The sequence below is a fragment of the Ambystoma mexicanum genome, chromosome 1p (genome assembly GCF_040938575.1).
Source record: "Ambystoma mexicanum isolate Mex_15411 chromosome 1p, UKY_AmexF1_1, whole genome shotgun sequence".
In the NCBI taxonomy this organism is placed as follows: domain Eukaryota; kingdom Metazoa; phylum Chordata; class Amphibia; order Caudata; family Ambystomatidae; genus Ambystoma; species Ambystoma mexicanum.
This window is the reverse complement of record NC_090921.1, coordinates 95,126,951-95,143,594: the sequence shown is the minus strand read 5'-3', so window position 1 is coordinate 95,143,594 and position 16,644 is coordinate 95,126,951. Positions and strand designations below refer to the sequence as shown.

Below are 16,644 nucleotides of genomic sequence, written 5' to 3'. Positions count from 1 at the left end.
CCTACTTCTTGTGTATTTTTTAGGGGTACATTTAATTCCCTTAGTAATTTTAACAGAGTGGCTGTATGTTTTAACTTTATTAGAGGAAGATGGTGTAGAGAAGGCACCACTTTTCGTTGTTTTTTGTAGTGTAATTTTGGTATTGAGGAAGATTTGTTTTTTGGGACCAAAAGGATTCTTTCATTTAGTATAATAGGGTTGGATGTTACAACCTTTGGTCTTACCACCTCATATTTAACAGGAGGTTGAGAGACATTAAAATGTCAATAAGCCTTACCCTCTTCTGGTGTATTGTTATGAATCTTCCTTTCAGAGGAGAAATACTGCCTCATCCCACGGAATCCCCTCACCACCCTGGGCCCGTCTCCACCCTGATGATCCTCCCGCAGTACACTACCCCCTTAGGGTTGGGATCAGTAAGCATCTGCCTTCCTCTTGCCCCCTTTCAGGAGACTTTAGGCAGGGTTTAATTGAGTGATCCGCAGGATTCTTCACAAGGGCCATCTCACAAATGCAATCTCTCTCTGCCCATAGAATTCATTGAGAGCTGTCACCTTCCCCATTGAATCCAAAGGCAGGGAGTTTCCCGCATCCATGGGAACAAGACTGCAGATCACAACAAAAGGATAAACATATTTGCTGTTAGCACCTAGTAAGAGGGGGGGACCTTTAAGCCACTGATCCATGCACGTGGCCTATTACGCCTGAAATACCATCTAGTTTTGAGATTGGCTTAGAACTCTGAAGGCGCGTAGTACGCTTGCGCGCCTCCTGTCTCCTTCTATACCGCCCTGCTGAATTCTTTCTGCAACCTTTGGGCTCTAAATTCACACACATAGTATGATGTATGGTCTATCACCTTGAGGAGATGGTGTACATCTCGCTTGTGGTTTTCCCTTTTCCATCCTACCGTTTTAGTACCATGACACACATTATTCTGCACTAAAATCACTTTACAAATGGGGCACTTAAGGACTGGTGGTTAGAGATGAAAGTTAGACTAAAGTATCAATAAAAAAAATGGTTGGTAACCTATGGGCTATGACATCAACCGCTCCCTAAAGAAATCTGTAGGGACCCTGAGGAAGACTGGGGCATACAAAATGAAATCCACCTACCATCGAAACATGTTGGTCGCGTTTACACAAATGGTTAAAAGAGAAATATATATATTTAATTTATTTTATTTCTTGGGTATATACAATGCACCTATACACAATGTGTTTAAGGGGTGTCCAGACATAATTTCGGAAGTAAAAAAAGTCGAATCAAAAATGTCGAAAAAAAAAATGTCGAATTGTTTTTTTTTCGATATTTTTTTTTGGCTCTAGTTTCTGTGAAAAAAATAGGTAAAAATAAAAAAAGGGGGGTTGGGGGGGAACCCCCCCATTTCGAAAAAAAAACGTCATTAAAAAAAATTCGACATTTTTTTTTTCGACGTTTTTTTTTCGACTTTTTGACTTTCGAATATTTTGTATTCGAAATTATGTCTATGAACCTGTTTAAGGTATCCACAAGTCCAGGAGCACCATTAAAGCTGTCTGTTATGATGCTCTGTTTTTTGTATACGGCGTATGTATAATTTATGTGTTGTACTTGAATGTGCCTGGTGATATTTCAGAAGGTAAAGTAACTATCAGGTGAAAAATATTAAACAAGGGAATTCAATTGTTCTTCCTTTGAGCCATAAATATTGATAAACAAATGTAACACCAGTCACCCTCATCCGTCCAACTTATCACTATTCACAACAACGCGTAGCCTGCACTTTCACATACCCACTCACGATCTCCTAATTGATACCCTCCCCAAAACCCACCCATCCAATTTCCCACATTAGCCAGCTCCGGGGAATAGCCCAGTAGCCCTCCGCAATCCACCCCACTCATACATTTTGGAAGTGCGCTCTCCTTATTTTTTTAGTAGACCCTTTTTTGCTGTGGATCATTTCATGTCCAGCCTCGTGGTGATTGGAGGAGGGTGACGCGCTGTCTTGAATACTGATGCAAGTGGCTGACATAGAATAATAACGTTTAAATGAGCAAGAGGGCAAATAGTAACTTGACTGTTACAGAGGTGTCCCTTCCTTTGGAATTGCCCATGGGCCTTGGTATATAGTTGTTTCTTTGCTACCATCACCTCTTGCCCCCCCCTTAATGTAGCAATTAGATGGGCCTATGAAGCGCTACAAAGCTCTCCACACCAGCCAGAACAATATCACTTTTTCTCATTTTGTTGGGTGCATTCAAGCTTGTGCTATTTCTACCCATTGCATCTGCTCTTCCTGTCCTCATTTATTCTACAACCTCCTTTCCTCCAGGCCTCGAGGGCTAGAATCCTGATGGATTTTCAGGATACCCCTCATTAATATTCACAAGATATTGTGAAATGTATGCACATTTTTCCTCATGACTATTAATGAGTGATATCCAGAAAACCTGTAGGGATACTGGCCCAGAGTTGAACAACCTTGGTACGGTCATGGGGGGTGCTGTATAAATGACAATTTACTTACTTCAGCCAGTTTTTGTATTTTTTATTTTTTTATTTGCAGGTATCCTTTCCAGCCCATTCATGGCGGTGTACAACTTGAGGCCCGTGAAGCAGCAGGGCCAAGTATTCATAAAGGGCGTGCCGATCACTGCTCGGATGGAAGGCACTGAGCGATACACCAGTGGTAGCAAGGTGAGGAACCAAGTGCCGGAAAAGGCGTAAAAAAACCTGGGTGCATGAAGACCACCGCCTTACTCAAATTAAAGTCTTTGTAGACAAATATTCCCTTTGACACAGAGATTGTAAATGAAAACGTTGGTAAGACATGTAGCAGGCTACGTATGACACTACGATTGATGCGTTTCAGATTGTTTTTGATTCTCCTTCCCAATACTGTACAGGATGACTGCTCCTTTCGGTCCAGCAACAATAAAGTGTCTGGTTTTTGTACTTCGTTATCTAGGGTTCCCTCCGCAGGATATAGTCTTTCTTCTCTGTCACTCATTATTAGCGGCAAGAAGGGTTGAGGATCCCAACAAATCCCTCTTAGCTCCTCGGTCTGCACACTCTAGACCTCAGCCTTCCGTCCTAGTCACATGGGAGACCCCCCTTCAAGTGGGTCTCGTTTGCCTGAGCACGGGCAGCATTTGGGACTGGGTGAGGTGGAAATGGGTAGAGGGCTTCCACCAAGATGTTGGCAACCTATGCTTCTCTGCTGGTTGGGTCCTGGTACATTATATTTACCTCCCTGTTTGAAGTCTCATGCCAATGGGGACCTTTCCTACACCTCCTAACGTACTGTGTCTCCCATGGCACCGCTCTTGGGTGCCCCTCCCTCTAATGGGCATGCACCCTTTTGCTCCTGTGTGTACGCGCTCTCGCTAGTAGTGCCTGGTGAATGTTTTAATCTGAGCGGCATAAATGTTTCTTTCAAATATGACCGAGTGTAGCGTTCAAACCAAAACTAAGAAAGATGGGCTCGGGGTAAATCCCACCCACCCCCAGAAAATTTTCTAAATAATTGGTTAAAATGGTTCATATTAATGCACATCTTTAAAAAAAATTGGGTAAAAAGCCACAGTTTGCAATTGCTTTTGTTGGGTAACTCGATTCAAGTCACGAACAGTACACAGCACCGGAGCATTTCTATGATGCCTTTGCCCACAATAAATATTTATGCCAGTATAAACAACATTTTCATGCTGGCTGCACCAATATCTGCCAGCATCCTCCATATCGGTAAAAAATACTCTAGTTTGCTTTGCCTCCATTCTCTTGTTCTCATCTCACGCCTCCTCCAGACTCCCTCTTTGCACCTTGCCAGTTCTGCACTCTTCTATCCCATGCCCGTGCTCTCCTATGAGCTGGCTTTTATACACAGCTTGTGCTGAGTGGTTGGCAAGATCACGTCACCTGTCTGAACATGCTCAGTCGCTGGGTTGCCCTGTACTTCTGGGCTTCTAGAGTCATCTCCAGTGTAAGGGCTGCAGCTGCTGCTCCCTCTCCCTGCCTTTGGCTCCAGGCTTTCCACCCCATAAAGTTTCTTTTGTCTTTCCCATATGGTGTGACGAATGGTGGTATCATGTCACTTCTCACCATGGCCGGGGGAGCCCTTCCCTGTGAGGTTAGGGAGGCAAGGCCGCTACCCGATATTTCCCCTAGGGTTGGTAAAAAGCAGGAGGACCTCGCACGGGTGGGTTTCCCTTATTGGGGATGCTGAGTCCCGTTCTATGGTGGAACTCTCTAACCCTCTCACCTTTGAGTCCCCGAAATCTCGACGATCTGTAAGAAAAGCCTCTGACAGTACCACTGGATATTATTGTGACACTCCTCCATTTTTGTTCCTATAAAACCGAATTCATTGTCTTATGGAAATACTGTGAAGATGATGATTATGGGAGTTATACAAACTACTCTTGATTTTATAAAGCCCAAAGTACTGAGAAGAAGTGGCACATGAGGAGGCCTGAGGAGTGCATCATCGATACAGACAAGGGACTGTAACATTACGCTGTGGCGGACCCAACTTCCAATCATAAAAACAGACCAGGGACTGCCCGAAGGAGAACCGGGGAAACCATAGAGAAGCCAGCGTGAATACGCACCTGTCTGAAGTTCAATCCGCACAACCAAGACGCCGGACGAAGAAGCAAGTCCTCGGTCATGGACCGAGGAAGGCTGAGGAAGGACTGAGGAAGGACTGAGGAAGGCTGGAAGGTTGTAGGAAGCCTTGAGAGCCGGCAGGATGCCCGACTAAGGCAGAAGTGATAACCCGGTTAACAGTGGTGTGACCTCAGTGAGGGGGGCCGGCAGGTCCCTTACTCTGATAACAAGTGAACCGCAGGCCCTGCTAAACCGAAGTAGGGTAGAGAGAAGCGAGGAAGGACTGGTGACAAATGAAGAACACAGAAGAGAAGCCCCAATGTCCCAGGAACAAAGAGGTAACCGGAACCACGGTAGACCAGGTAGGGACTTGTGGGAGAATAACAGATGCATTTGGAGTGATCTCCCTCGTCTGGGTCATTTTTGCAAAGATCTCCCTAGTCTCAGGAATTCTTATGAAGTTGATCAAGTGAACCAGAAGAAGGGAGTCATTCTCCTGGTGTTCCTTGTGTTTGTGTATACAGTGGTAGGGCTGGAGTTGGGTAGTTTTGGACAGAGGACAGGACTTTTTCATTTGGATAACCACCCTGATGACGAGCACCTGTGTTTTTCTTAGTTGCGTCGGGAATGCCCTTTAGAATAGGGAGAGCTAGGCGTTCCTTTTGTATTATTTGATAAAGAAGTGTTCATACCACGCCACCGCTTTGTCTGACTCCTTCCTCCAGTACGCCACAGTGGCCACTAGGCCAGTCTGTATGCTGTGAACTTCTCTTGAGTGGCGGTGAGACTGTAAAACCATCAAGTATAAATATTTTGCGCCAAATGCAGAACTGACTGCCTCTAGGTGCTGACCACGACTGACGGCAACAAGGGACTCTCCAGAGCCAGACCATGACCACTCAATTTCTTCAGTGAAATAATATTTTTCAGATCTACTTTAAAGACAAGATATTTCACTCCAATGCCAGTTCTATGGGAAGGATACTCCAAAACTGAGGCCCCTGGGCACTCGGTTGAACTCTTTACCATCGAGGGACATTCAGTCCTTGTGGCTGATGGCGGGGATCGAGTGGGGATCTCGGGCCAACATGGGTTTTTGAAATATTTGGGTGTTTTACCATATGCGCATCTGGCATCAGGCTGTCGAATGGAAAGTGGCCACAAGATTGTGTTGCCATCCAATGAAGATGTCCTAAATTACTGAAGCGCGGCCTTTTCTTAGACCTCCAACCAATCTTATTGCAGGATTTTGTGCCACCTGGAGATACTGCAAAGGACATTTCCCTATTCCCACATTAAGAGCATTACGATGGTGCAGGTAAACTTGCCCCCAATGCTCCAGATGTTAATCAATGGCTGACCTCTCCAGGCCGTCGATATTACAGCGAGAATGGTTATTGCTCTATAATTCCCCCATACCTTCGCAAACCAGGGATTTTTATTTTTTTTAATAAAGTGGTCTAAGCATGTTTCTTATTTTTTTTTCTTACAGCCTGGACCATCCCACTCAGTTGGGAACCAAAGGCATATATTAGCTCTCCATTGCAAGCACAGCTACAACTGACTCGGTAGGTTCAAGCATTGACCAAGCCAATGTAGAATTGTTGGATAATGAAAAACCGGCATGGAATTTTAAAAATAAAATCAGGCTTCAGTCACACTGTTCTCCCTTGTTGTATTAATCGTGTTGATGAAGGAATTGGACGATTCCTTGCAGAAATAATTTGCGCTGCCAGGGAAATAGGAGACTCCATAGATTTGAAAAGACTTAGGAGGGTGATTATTGTGTTTGGCGATGATCATTTCCCACCAAGCATTTTTTGGCTGCCTAAATTGCCTGGTGGTAATTGTCCAGGCTGATTGATTTGAACCCTGTTCTTTTGGCCTCCTTGTTTCCCCCACGTCCATTCCGCCGGCTGACACTTTCGCGCCTGCTTCTTTAGTTCTAAGGAGAGGCAGATGGCAGCATGAGACTCAGGGTCACTTACAGGCTTGACTTCAAGGAAACATTACCAGTAATTATTCCAGCTACTGCTTTCAAAAATGTTTTAAATTCCTCTAATGCAGGGCTTTTCCCCTGAAGTAAGGCTGTCTCTTCCTCTTTGTACAATTGTATGTAAATACCACGTAATGTTAAGTCCAGGCCTGTGGGGGGAGCCCTTGTATTTAATTTGCTAAAAGATTGATATTGCAAAAAAATTGATCCAACATTCTCTTCTCTCCCTTTTTGGTCAAGCTCTACATGAAGTCTCTTTTCAATCGGATAGAAGTTTGGTTTCAGTTTTTTACACTTGTTCAGATGAATTCGATGTCTAGGCCTGTGCCCCTCTTCAGTCGACTTAGACGCCTTTTTGCTGGGGCTGATTAGATATTCTCTGAATGACTTCCATAAAACTCTATTTTTCAAAGCTGGGTGCAACATATTTTTTTAGGAATTAAAGTAATTCCACTCCCGCAATGGCTGTTCTTTTAAACTAGTCAAACTAGGTTTTAATGTACGTACATATCTTCTTGTAATCCATACTTTTTTTTGCTTGGTGTATTTGCGTATTATAGGGGGTATACGTGGCTGGTATGCTGCATTTGCAGGGCTGGTTGCCGTTTATTTGCTATAATCCTCTTTCTGATCTATTCATTAAAAATGATTGCATGCAAAGGTAACATGTGGTCCAATGGACTATTGCCTTAGCTTCACAGTCCGGATTATAATCCATCCGATAGCGAGTAAAGGGATTATAATCCATCCGATAGCAAGTAAAGGGATTATAATCCATTTGATAGCAAGTAAAGGGATTATAATCCATCCGATAGCAAGTAAAGGGATTATAATCCATCTGATAGCAAGTAAAGGGATTATAATCCATCCGATAGCAAGTAAAGGGATTATAATCCATTTGATAGCAAGTAAAGGGATTATAATCCATCCTATAGCAAGTAAAGGGATTATAATCCTTCTGATAGCAAGTAAAGGGATTATAATCCATCCGATAGCAAATAAAGGGATTATAATCCATTTGATAGCAAGTAAAGGGATTATAATCCATCCGATAGCAAGTAAAGGGATTATAATCCATCCGATAGCAAATAAAGGGATTATAATCCATCCGATAGCAAGTAAAGGGATTATAATCCATCCGATAGCAAGTAAAGGGATTATAATCCATCCGATAGCAAGTAAAGGGATTATAATCCATCCAATAGCAAGTAAAGGGATTATAATCCATCCGATATTCAGTGCATTGTGAGTTTTGGCGCCATAACACTTGGCATCATAATAATCTATAATAAATACAGAAATGAACTTGTATCAGAACAATGCTCCCCAGGTAGCTTCAAAAGAAAGATACAAAAACGAATTTATGACTTCAGACCCAATCAATAATGTACAACCCACCAGAAAATGAATAGCCGATTTCATAGCTTTTTTTGCCGGGCAGAGAAGCATTTACGCCTGTGCTTCCTGGCTCGAAGATAGTGAAACCGCCATTGTGAACCTTCTGGAATTTAAAGTGGGATTATCCTCGCTGGAATTACCTACTGATCAACCTAAAAAAAGACTCCTCTAAACTAAATGGGTGCCATAGATGTTTTTTCCATTCCCGCAAGGAAGAGGAGAGAAAGAGCTTCATGAATGATAACGGAAAGTAAAGACGGCATGGTTAAATGGGGCAGCCATGTTGTCCGGTCGGTTGTCTCTTCGAGCTACTCAACCTAGACAAATTATCCTAGGACTATCTCTGAGTCCCTTACAAATGACCAAATAATATCCTAATCAAGTATTTAAAGATTAAACATAAATGCAACTCAAGGAACATCTTGAATATGATTTGTATTTCTTGAATGTTGCGGTGTCATTTGACCAGGAATTACATACATTGGAAGGCGTACGGCAAACCGAGGCAGTTTCTGGATGGGACACCTTTACAATATACTGAGGGTGTCTGTGAATGAGTACCCAGTTGTTGAGGCGCTTGGCCTTGTGCCACATTGTCGTATTGGGCATATCCACATATTTACAGACCAATAGGAATGGAGTTGTGTGGCCAGGCTGGACTGCAGTCCTTTTGGGAGAGTAAAGGGGTGGAGGGTACCCCTTTGCATGACTGAAGGTGGATCTTGATTCTGATCTTGAAGCAATAAATATATGGGATAGTGTTCATATTTCGGCAGAGGTCATTAAACTGGAGTGGGGCAAGTAAGGGTGAAGAGCTGAATGTACTGGGCAGAGTAGACCGAGGTTAAAGGGGGCGGGGGATATAGTGTGCATAAGGGAGACTGTAGAGAATGCAGTCAATACGGTAGTGAGGGATGGACTTGAAGATGGGAAGTAATTTAAAAGGAGGGCCATTTTCTTCTCATTGTGATGGATCCGGCATGGTGACTGTGCAGAGATGTATGATAAATAAGGGCAGGTTGTTAAGGGTGCGAGTAGCGAATTTCTGGCCTTTATATGGGCCAGTAGTTAAGGGGAGGCAGAGGACTAGAATTGAGCAGTAGTCCAGTTTACGGAGCATAAGTGTAGAGACTATACCATTTTTGGCAGATCGGTGGTGGGTGGGTGCAGCAAACTTTTCTCACATGGAGGTCGATTTTCTCCCTGTGGCCGTGGCTGCAATGAACTGTTGGGAGTTCAAGGTTGCTGTCGGAGTACCCCAAGGTTTGCACGTTTTACCTGAGGGAGTAAGGATGTCTGGTTCAAAGGAGATCCGAGAATGGGATTTGCATTGAAAGCAGAGAGAAATATCATTTCTGTTTGGGAAGAGTTCAGCATCAGGCAGTGCAATGCCAACCAATGACACATGGCTGTGTCTCAATTGGTGATGTTTGGAGAAATTACCTGGGTAAAGAGTGGGAAGGACATGGTCTGATGCCATCATCAAAGGGGTTGTAGTGAAAGCCAGCGGAGGAGATGTGTTTACCCAGGTAGGTGCTATACAACCTGAAAAGGAGTGGGGCAAGGACAGATCCTTGTGGGACAACCAAAGGAAGGGGAGTGGCAGAGGAGATGCTAAAGTGCTAGGGATTGGAGAATGAATGGTCTGAGAGGAAGGTGGCAACTCATCTGAGTGCAGTGCCATTAAATCTTTGGGGTGAGGAGGGTTTGGAGAAGGAGGGGGCGGGGCATGGTCCACAGTGTTCAGAGGCTGCAAAGAGATGGAATACGATTAGAATGGAGGAGAGTGGAAAGTGGTTGGCCACAGTTAAACATGTTGATCTAGCCAAGTGCTGTTTTTGTGGACCTAACGCATGTGGGATGCCGAATTCGACAAGGGTGATCCTAACAGGACATCCTGTTAATATGAGAGGATATATTATTTCTGACTTGCAATGGAGGCAACATATATTTATGAACTCCAAATTGCTCATTCTAACCGTAAACCCCATTCTACTGGAATGGCTGTTTGGAAAGCCATATGACAATATGAACAGTGATTTAGCGCGGGATTTCTTATGTTATTGAGACGCCTGTCATCTACATGGATGAATTTGAAATGTTGTCAATTTGCCAAACTCAAAAGAATTGTGATATGCAAACGGATAGCCTTGAGAAAGACCAATGTTCGTTGAAACATGTGTCGGCTAGGGCAAGGCTTTGTTTTTCTGTTCTTTTGCATTTAATTTGGCAAGTGCAATGCCATGACCTATGCATTATATGTGTCTATTAAATAACTCTTTAAGATTTAACTGGAGAAGTGCAATTTTCTGGTATACCATCTTGTATAATGCATATTTTGGAATAGCTTAGGTCGCTACCTATGTACACCAGAATCTGCAGCTATCCCTACTTGGTACTGAGTGTACACTCAATTTATAACCTAAGCGCACCTTATACCTCGACTGCCCTTCTGTTGTTTTGTTGCTATTTTGGTGGACTGTTTACTCTTGAATCCAGATCGTAAGGGAATCGCACAGAGTTTGTATTTGACGATGGCATGCTCCAGGACTATGGCATGGTGAGGCAGAAGAGACATTTCTGTAGAAGGAGGGCTTGTTTTGGTCAGCATTGTGTCTTACAAATGGGGATAATGGTGCCTCTTTCAATGTCTGAGTGACAAAGGTCTACAGGAGAAATATTCTGACTTCACTATAGGCAAGTGTGTACTTAGAAATTGGTGCTGTGCTAAATCCATTATCGAACACATTTTCCTAGTGCTGTCTCCAGATATTGGAGCACACACTGAGGCCCTAATCGTTGTTCCCTACCCCTCCCAGAAAGGATCTTATTCCCTCTTGGGCTGCGGTGGGGCACCTTTAGAAGTGTCCACACAATCCAGGCTCTTTCACCTATTGCAGAAGACTTGTGTGTCTTTAGAATTCCCCTCTAAAGACACACATGCCAGTCTTATGAAAGTTATAACACTACAGTGTATCTTTTGAATTCAATGCGTTGGATGCAGTAAACCATCTACGGCCCACTCTAGTTAAAGTTGCCTGAAAGCCTACTCAAGGAGGGGGGAGGGGGCAGGTGCATTGCTGCCAGGGCAACAAATAATAAAAGCAATAGGCAGTATTCTAAAAATGCATGCACATTTATTTGGTTTGTAGCATATTAAGTTGTAACTTGTTTTATTGCTTTTTTGTGTAGGTGTTCGGCACAGTTTAAGCATATATGAAATATTGAGGGCACCCTCGTGTTACATTTTCAATTTTACTTTCTGCTGCACAGTGTAGACTTACTTTCATAGGACACCGTATAAAAATTATAATCTTTCAAAAAGGTTCGTCACTATTATGTTCGGGGGCTTGTGCAACGAGCACATTAATTGAACTGTTTTGGGAAAATCCTAAAATGAAGTGCCACAGCTTATTTCGAAAGTTGGTATCTCGTCTTGCTGATGGGATGAGTCCACAAAGTACCAGTTAAAGCAAAGAAATGCATTTTCCAGAATTGAAAAGTCACGCTTCCTAAAGTGAATAATGTTTCAGTAGAGCGCTTAGAATGACAATCTACTAATTGCAGGATGGCTCACACGTTCAGGCCAATAAATTGTACAAAATAAAATGGGAAGATTTTGGATAGGCTGGATATAATAAATACAGTTCCTTTAGCTTGTAGATGGAGCGATCTATATTTTATTTATTTCACAGATCTGGATAAAAATGTTACTTATTTAATTATTAGTCAGCTTAATGGTGTGCAGGAAGCTGGGCAGAAATTGGCCAATCTGATATATTTCAGTCAACTTAAGTATTGTTTTTTAATTTCCTCTAAAGGTAGGTTTAATAAATTATGACATTCTAACCAGGAATTATGTCTATTTTTAATATGTTAAAATAATACAGGTCAAAAACAAATTATGCTATAGGGGGAGGCACTGGATTGTTCAATCTTCTAAACAGTTTTTTTCAGGGAGCTAGAGATGAGTTGGGGGGAGGGGAGGGGAGCCCAGAACTGGCGATGGGGATAGAATTACAAACCCTGGAGCGGTAATCCATTCATTATGTCAGAAAGGAAAAGTGGTGCTTTTGAATATATAGAAATGGGACTTGAAAGGCAATTCTTATTTTGGTTAAAATAGACGCCATTGATAAATTTGCATCTCTGAAGAGTGATCAATGGAAATTTCTGATTTTATCATAACTGCTGGCATTGCTCCGAGAAACCACAGTCATTCACCCTGCTGTCACATTAAATAAGGGCAACCCCCCTTTTCAAATCAGCATTGTTCCAACCCCAAAAGGGGCAGCGAGCTGCACTGCTAGGTCACATCCCTTCTGCACAAGTCCACAAGTAACCGTAGGCATGCTAAGGCACCGCAAGATCATGCCTTTCCTCTGAGAAATCGTGTGCTACTTAGGGTGGCTTTGCAACAGTGAAGAAAGATGGATGGAAAAGCTTTGATTTTATCAGAACCACTGACATTAAAGTGAGGACAAATTGTTTATTTCTCTCCATAGTGTCCATTACTTTCCCAGGCTCTTGATGGTGGTTGCAACGTGGCATGATCATGGTTATAGGATGTACAGAAGCGTCGGCCACGGATAGTCTGCGCCTTTGTCCACTTACGGGTTGCACTTTGGGGAGGTAGGGCCCTGTACTTTCTGTCGGGTGCAGGGGTCAAGGGATGACAGCTATATAAGAAGGCAATTTCATATTGTCTGAGAGGTGACACACAGGGAAATGTGTACGTAAGAAATAGTATATAGACTTGGTTTCTGAAAAAGAAAACCACTGGAAAGTATGGAATCCATGGAAAAGGGGAGTCCTGATGACATGTGTCAAATTATGTGGCAGTGGAGTAACTAGTCTGGTGGGTATGAGGAAGGATGCATCGCTCGGTACACACAAAGCAGAGAAGAAATGCAACATTGATCAAAATTGATGTTTTTCAGACCGCCTGATTGTAGGGGTGACGCCATGGTGGTTTTGGGCTGCGAATTGATCATAATTCCAATTGAATTACATAATATTAGGATTAATGATCTATGCTGTCCTGGTATTATGTATGAACTCATTGGACCAAAAGAACACTATTGGCAAACTGCTTGTGTTGTTGTCGATGCCAGCGTTTGTTTTTCTTGGATTAGGAAGGTGTTCTGGAGCCTTCCTACCAATCCTCTAAAGCTTTCATGTCATAATGTCTCTTCGTCCCACCTTGCAGGTGAGGACGAGCACGCTGTACTCTGTGCGGCTAACGCATGGGGAGTTCACATGGACTATCAAGAAGAAGTTCAAGCACTTTCAAGAGCTTCATCGGGACCTTTTGCGCCATAAAATATTCATGAGCCTCATTCCACTCAACCCATTGGCCAGGTAACTGGGCGTGTTTTGGAATCCTTTTATTTAAATGTTTTTTTTTCTCTCTACAATGTCCTTTATTTTATTGAGGGCCTGAAACCACCACCTGCATCAGCTTCTAGAGCGGGGGTCTACAACATTTGGCGCTCCAGATATTTTGGACTATGCTGGCCTGCATAGTCATTGGTATAGGATCATGGATGTTGTAGTCCAAAACATCTAGACACATAAGTTGCCCCCATGATTGCATGTTCTAGCCTGCACTTGAAGGCGGGGGTTGGGAGCCGCACGATGAACGTGGTTCCATATGATAGCTACGTTGTAAAAAACAGTATAGTCGAAGATGTCACTTTTTATTTGTTCACTCTTTATTGGATTTTGAAGAGCAACAGATACAAGATTGCAGCAGTTGTCAAGTCTAATGCAAAAATACAAGAACAAGGAACACATATAAACATCTGTGATTGTGTCCGTACAAATCTTGCCAGTGTCAATCAGTCAGTTACAATATGCTCTAATTTCCCGTCCCCATAAGTTTCCTTCCCTCCCTCCCACCACCCACATACCCTTGTGAGGGGGTACAATCGCTTTATAAGGCCACTGTGAGGTAGTTTTTGCCAGTGATATTTAACCATTAATCATAGGGGGGGGGGCTGTTTTGTGTATGATGGACACCTATGTATCTTGTACATAAACATGCAGTTCCAGGTTCCCACTCTGATTTGGTATGCACATAGCTTGGTGTTCATTGGGTTAGAGACATCACTCGTCTGTGACATGTTACAAAGGGAAGCCACTCTGAATCAGTTTGAGTATGTTTCAGATAGAATTGTCGGCATACTTTCCTTTTTCGTAAATCTCAAAAGCTTTAGTCCTCTACTCTTTCTGTATTGGGTGGTGTCGCCTCTTCCAAAAGAATTGTTACACAGGCCCTGGCCAGCAAAAATGTATTCCTCACCATATTAGTTAATCCTATGTAAATCTCCTCCGCTTCCTCAAGCCCAAACAGCAGCTAAAACGGGGGCAATGGCCTTACCATCCATTTACATCCTTTATTCAGGTCAGTTCCTCCTTCCAAAACAATTGTGCTTTTTTTTGGGCATTCCCACCAAATATGCCAGAAGGGCATACACTACCACACTCGCTCCAACATAGCTTGCTAACCCCTGGGTACATGCTTGCCAACCTATGGGAACGGCGGATGGGGGGACGGTCATTTGCCATTGTTGAGGCAATCTATAACTGTGCATTTTGTATTGCATCGCAATGGAAGATGACCATACTTGTCTGTAAATGGCCGGCCAGGGATTCCTGCCCTCCGGAACCTCTAGATTGCTAACCCACACGGATTTAACACGCTGAATGGGTGAATCCTATTTGCATGTTAATGAGTTGTATAATTTTGAAACTTGGCCTCTGGTACCCAAGTGGTTGTGCAGGACCTCTTTGAATGCTGTTGGTGGTTGACTCACAAACACTTCCCAATTTTGATCTGTCATTTGCAGGTACACGAATGTCAACATGGGTTCTCTGTGTAACGCCTCGTCTAGAGTTGGTTTCACTCTGAAATGTCCCTTCCACAACAATTGGCCTACTCTCACCAGCCCGATGTCACTAGTTTTAATGTATTTGTCCAAATGTTCTCCCCTTCATTACTTATTGCTGTTTTGTTTAAAGGGGTTGGAGACACAAATCCCCCATCTGCATCCCTGCCCATCCCACTCTGACTGGAATTGCCAAATATTGTCGTCTCCTTGTTTTCCAATGACCCTCCAGCTCCCCTTTCCTGGCCATCTCCCGTGCTTGTTTGAAAGCGAACAAACCAGCGAAGGGCAGAAAGGAGCTAGTGTGCACATTGGAGCAGCAAAACAGAGTCTGTGGCACTTGGATGTGACTTTCCCGTGCCTGGGTCCCTGCCTTCTTATAAAGAAAGCAAGAACGTAGCAATGGAGGTGGGTCCAGGATAAACAATTCCAAAACCATTCCAAATGTTAAGGCAATACGTGTGCTGTGCATTAAAGACCCTGACTTTTCGAGCTGAAGAAGTCTGATATTTTGTGGATTCAATTATAGATATCGCTAAGGTTCATCCCCTTATAGTTCTGCGACACGAAACAGGCTTTCTTGATTTACAGATATTGGCCTGCCTGTGCAAATCCTACCAATACACCATACACACAATTGATCAATTCACTAATATTTAAGTATTTCTAGTAGGACAACGTCCTTTCTAAGCCGTCCAATCTAAGTCCATATTTACATTGCCAGTTATCAGCCAGTGTATGCAACTATTTCACATAGCAAATTAGGTTACTCTCTTCAATGTCAACAGTGAGTAGAAGTATTTGAGAATGTTTGTATAGAAAAAGGACATTAATGTCAAAGACATTTGAAGTGAATTCCCCCTATATGTAGGTGTGTTGCTGTGGGTTTCTGGCATATACGTGGACATTGAATGGAATTTGTGGTGATTTGCTTTCAATTTAGAACGCAAAGAGTAAGGGTTCAAAGACTAAACATTGGAATATGGTTTTATGATTTTCTAATAAAAGAATAAATGCCCACTTTACTATGCAGATAGTGTCCCACTGGTGCAGCGTTCTCCCCATGCAGTACGATGCTATGAGCAAAGAGTTGATGCAAAGAGTTAATGTAATGTAATCCTCCTTTCATCCCCAGTCTGTCTTTTTAAATATCTATAGCTTTCACTGGTCACACATTCTCAATCAAGGAGCTGTGGGAAAGTGCACCCTTCCACAAATCCGATGTCAGAGAACACCTCTGAAAACCTGTATGCTTTTATTTGATTGACTTTAAATTTTTAAAGAGCTGTGCTTTAGCTGCACATAAATTCCATACCATGTAAAATATATTTGACTTTATGAATACAGTGAGAAAGCAAATTGCAATTCCCACTTTACTTTCTCAAACATTCGATTTGGAATGGGCTTCCCCTAGTGGAAGTCCTGCCAAGTCTGCTCACTCCTGGGATTTAACAGAGACATGGCTCTAGAGGGCCTAGGGCTAATTACGTTGGGGAATTGTCATATTCCTTTTTGAATAATTCTTTAAGGCATGGACACAGGAAGAACCCGGGAGTTTCCAGGAAGTTCCCAGTCAACTGTTCCCTTCTTGTATCTCTAACCCTTCTGTAGGTAGGCATGTCTGCCTCAGGATTCCTCATCTCCAGATAAAGTCCAAGCTCTGCATGCCTCCATTAGTGACGGGGGCTCCTTTTTTCCTGCAGCTTTCCAAATCCAAGCTCTTATTCCCTGTGTTTCTACTTTTGTTTGTTTTTCTGGCTTAAG

General features: G+C 43.0%; 1 protein-coding gene across 5 annotated transcripts in view; it reads left to right on the top strand.

Annotated features, from left to right (window-relative positions):
* The window catches only part of PLD2 (phospholipase D2), a 730,967-nt gene that overhangs the window by 431,519 nt on the left and 282,804 nt on the right, over positions 1-16,644 (top strand). For 4 of the 5 annotated variants that reach the window (XM_069644098.1, XM_069644072.1, XM_069644080.1 and 1 more), the window contains 2 exons: positions 2,555-2,685; positions 13,200-13,351. In XM_069644098.1, coding sequence (XP_069500199.1) covers positions 2,555-2,685; positions 13,200-13,351 — 283 coding nt within the window. Of the gene's footprint in view, positions 1-2,552; positions 2,686-6,088; positions 6,165-13,199; positions 13,352-16,644 lie in introns of those variants that run through there. The other variant, XM_069644106.1, reaches the window with a different exon arrangement.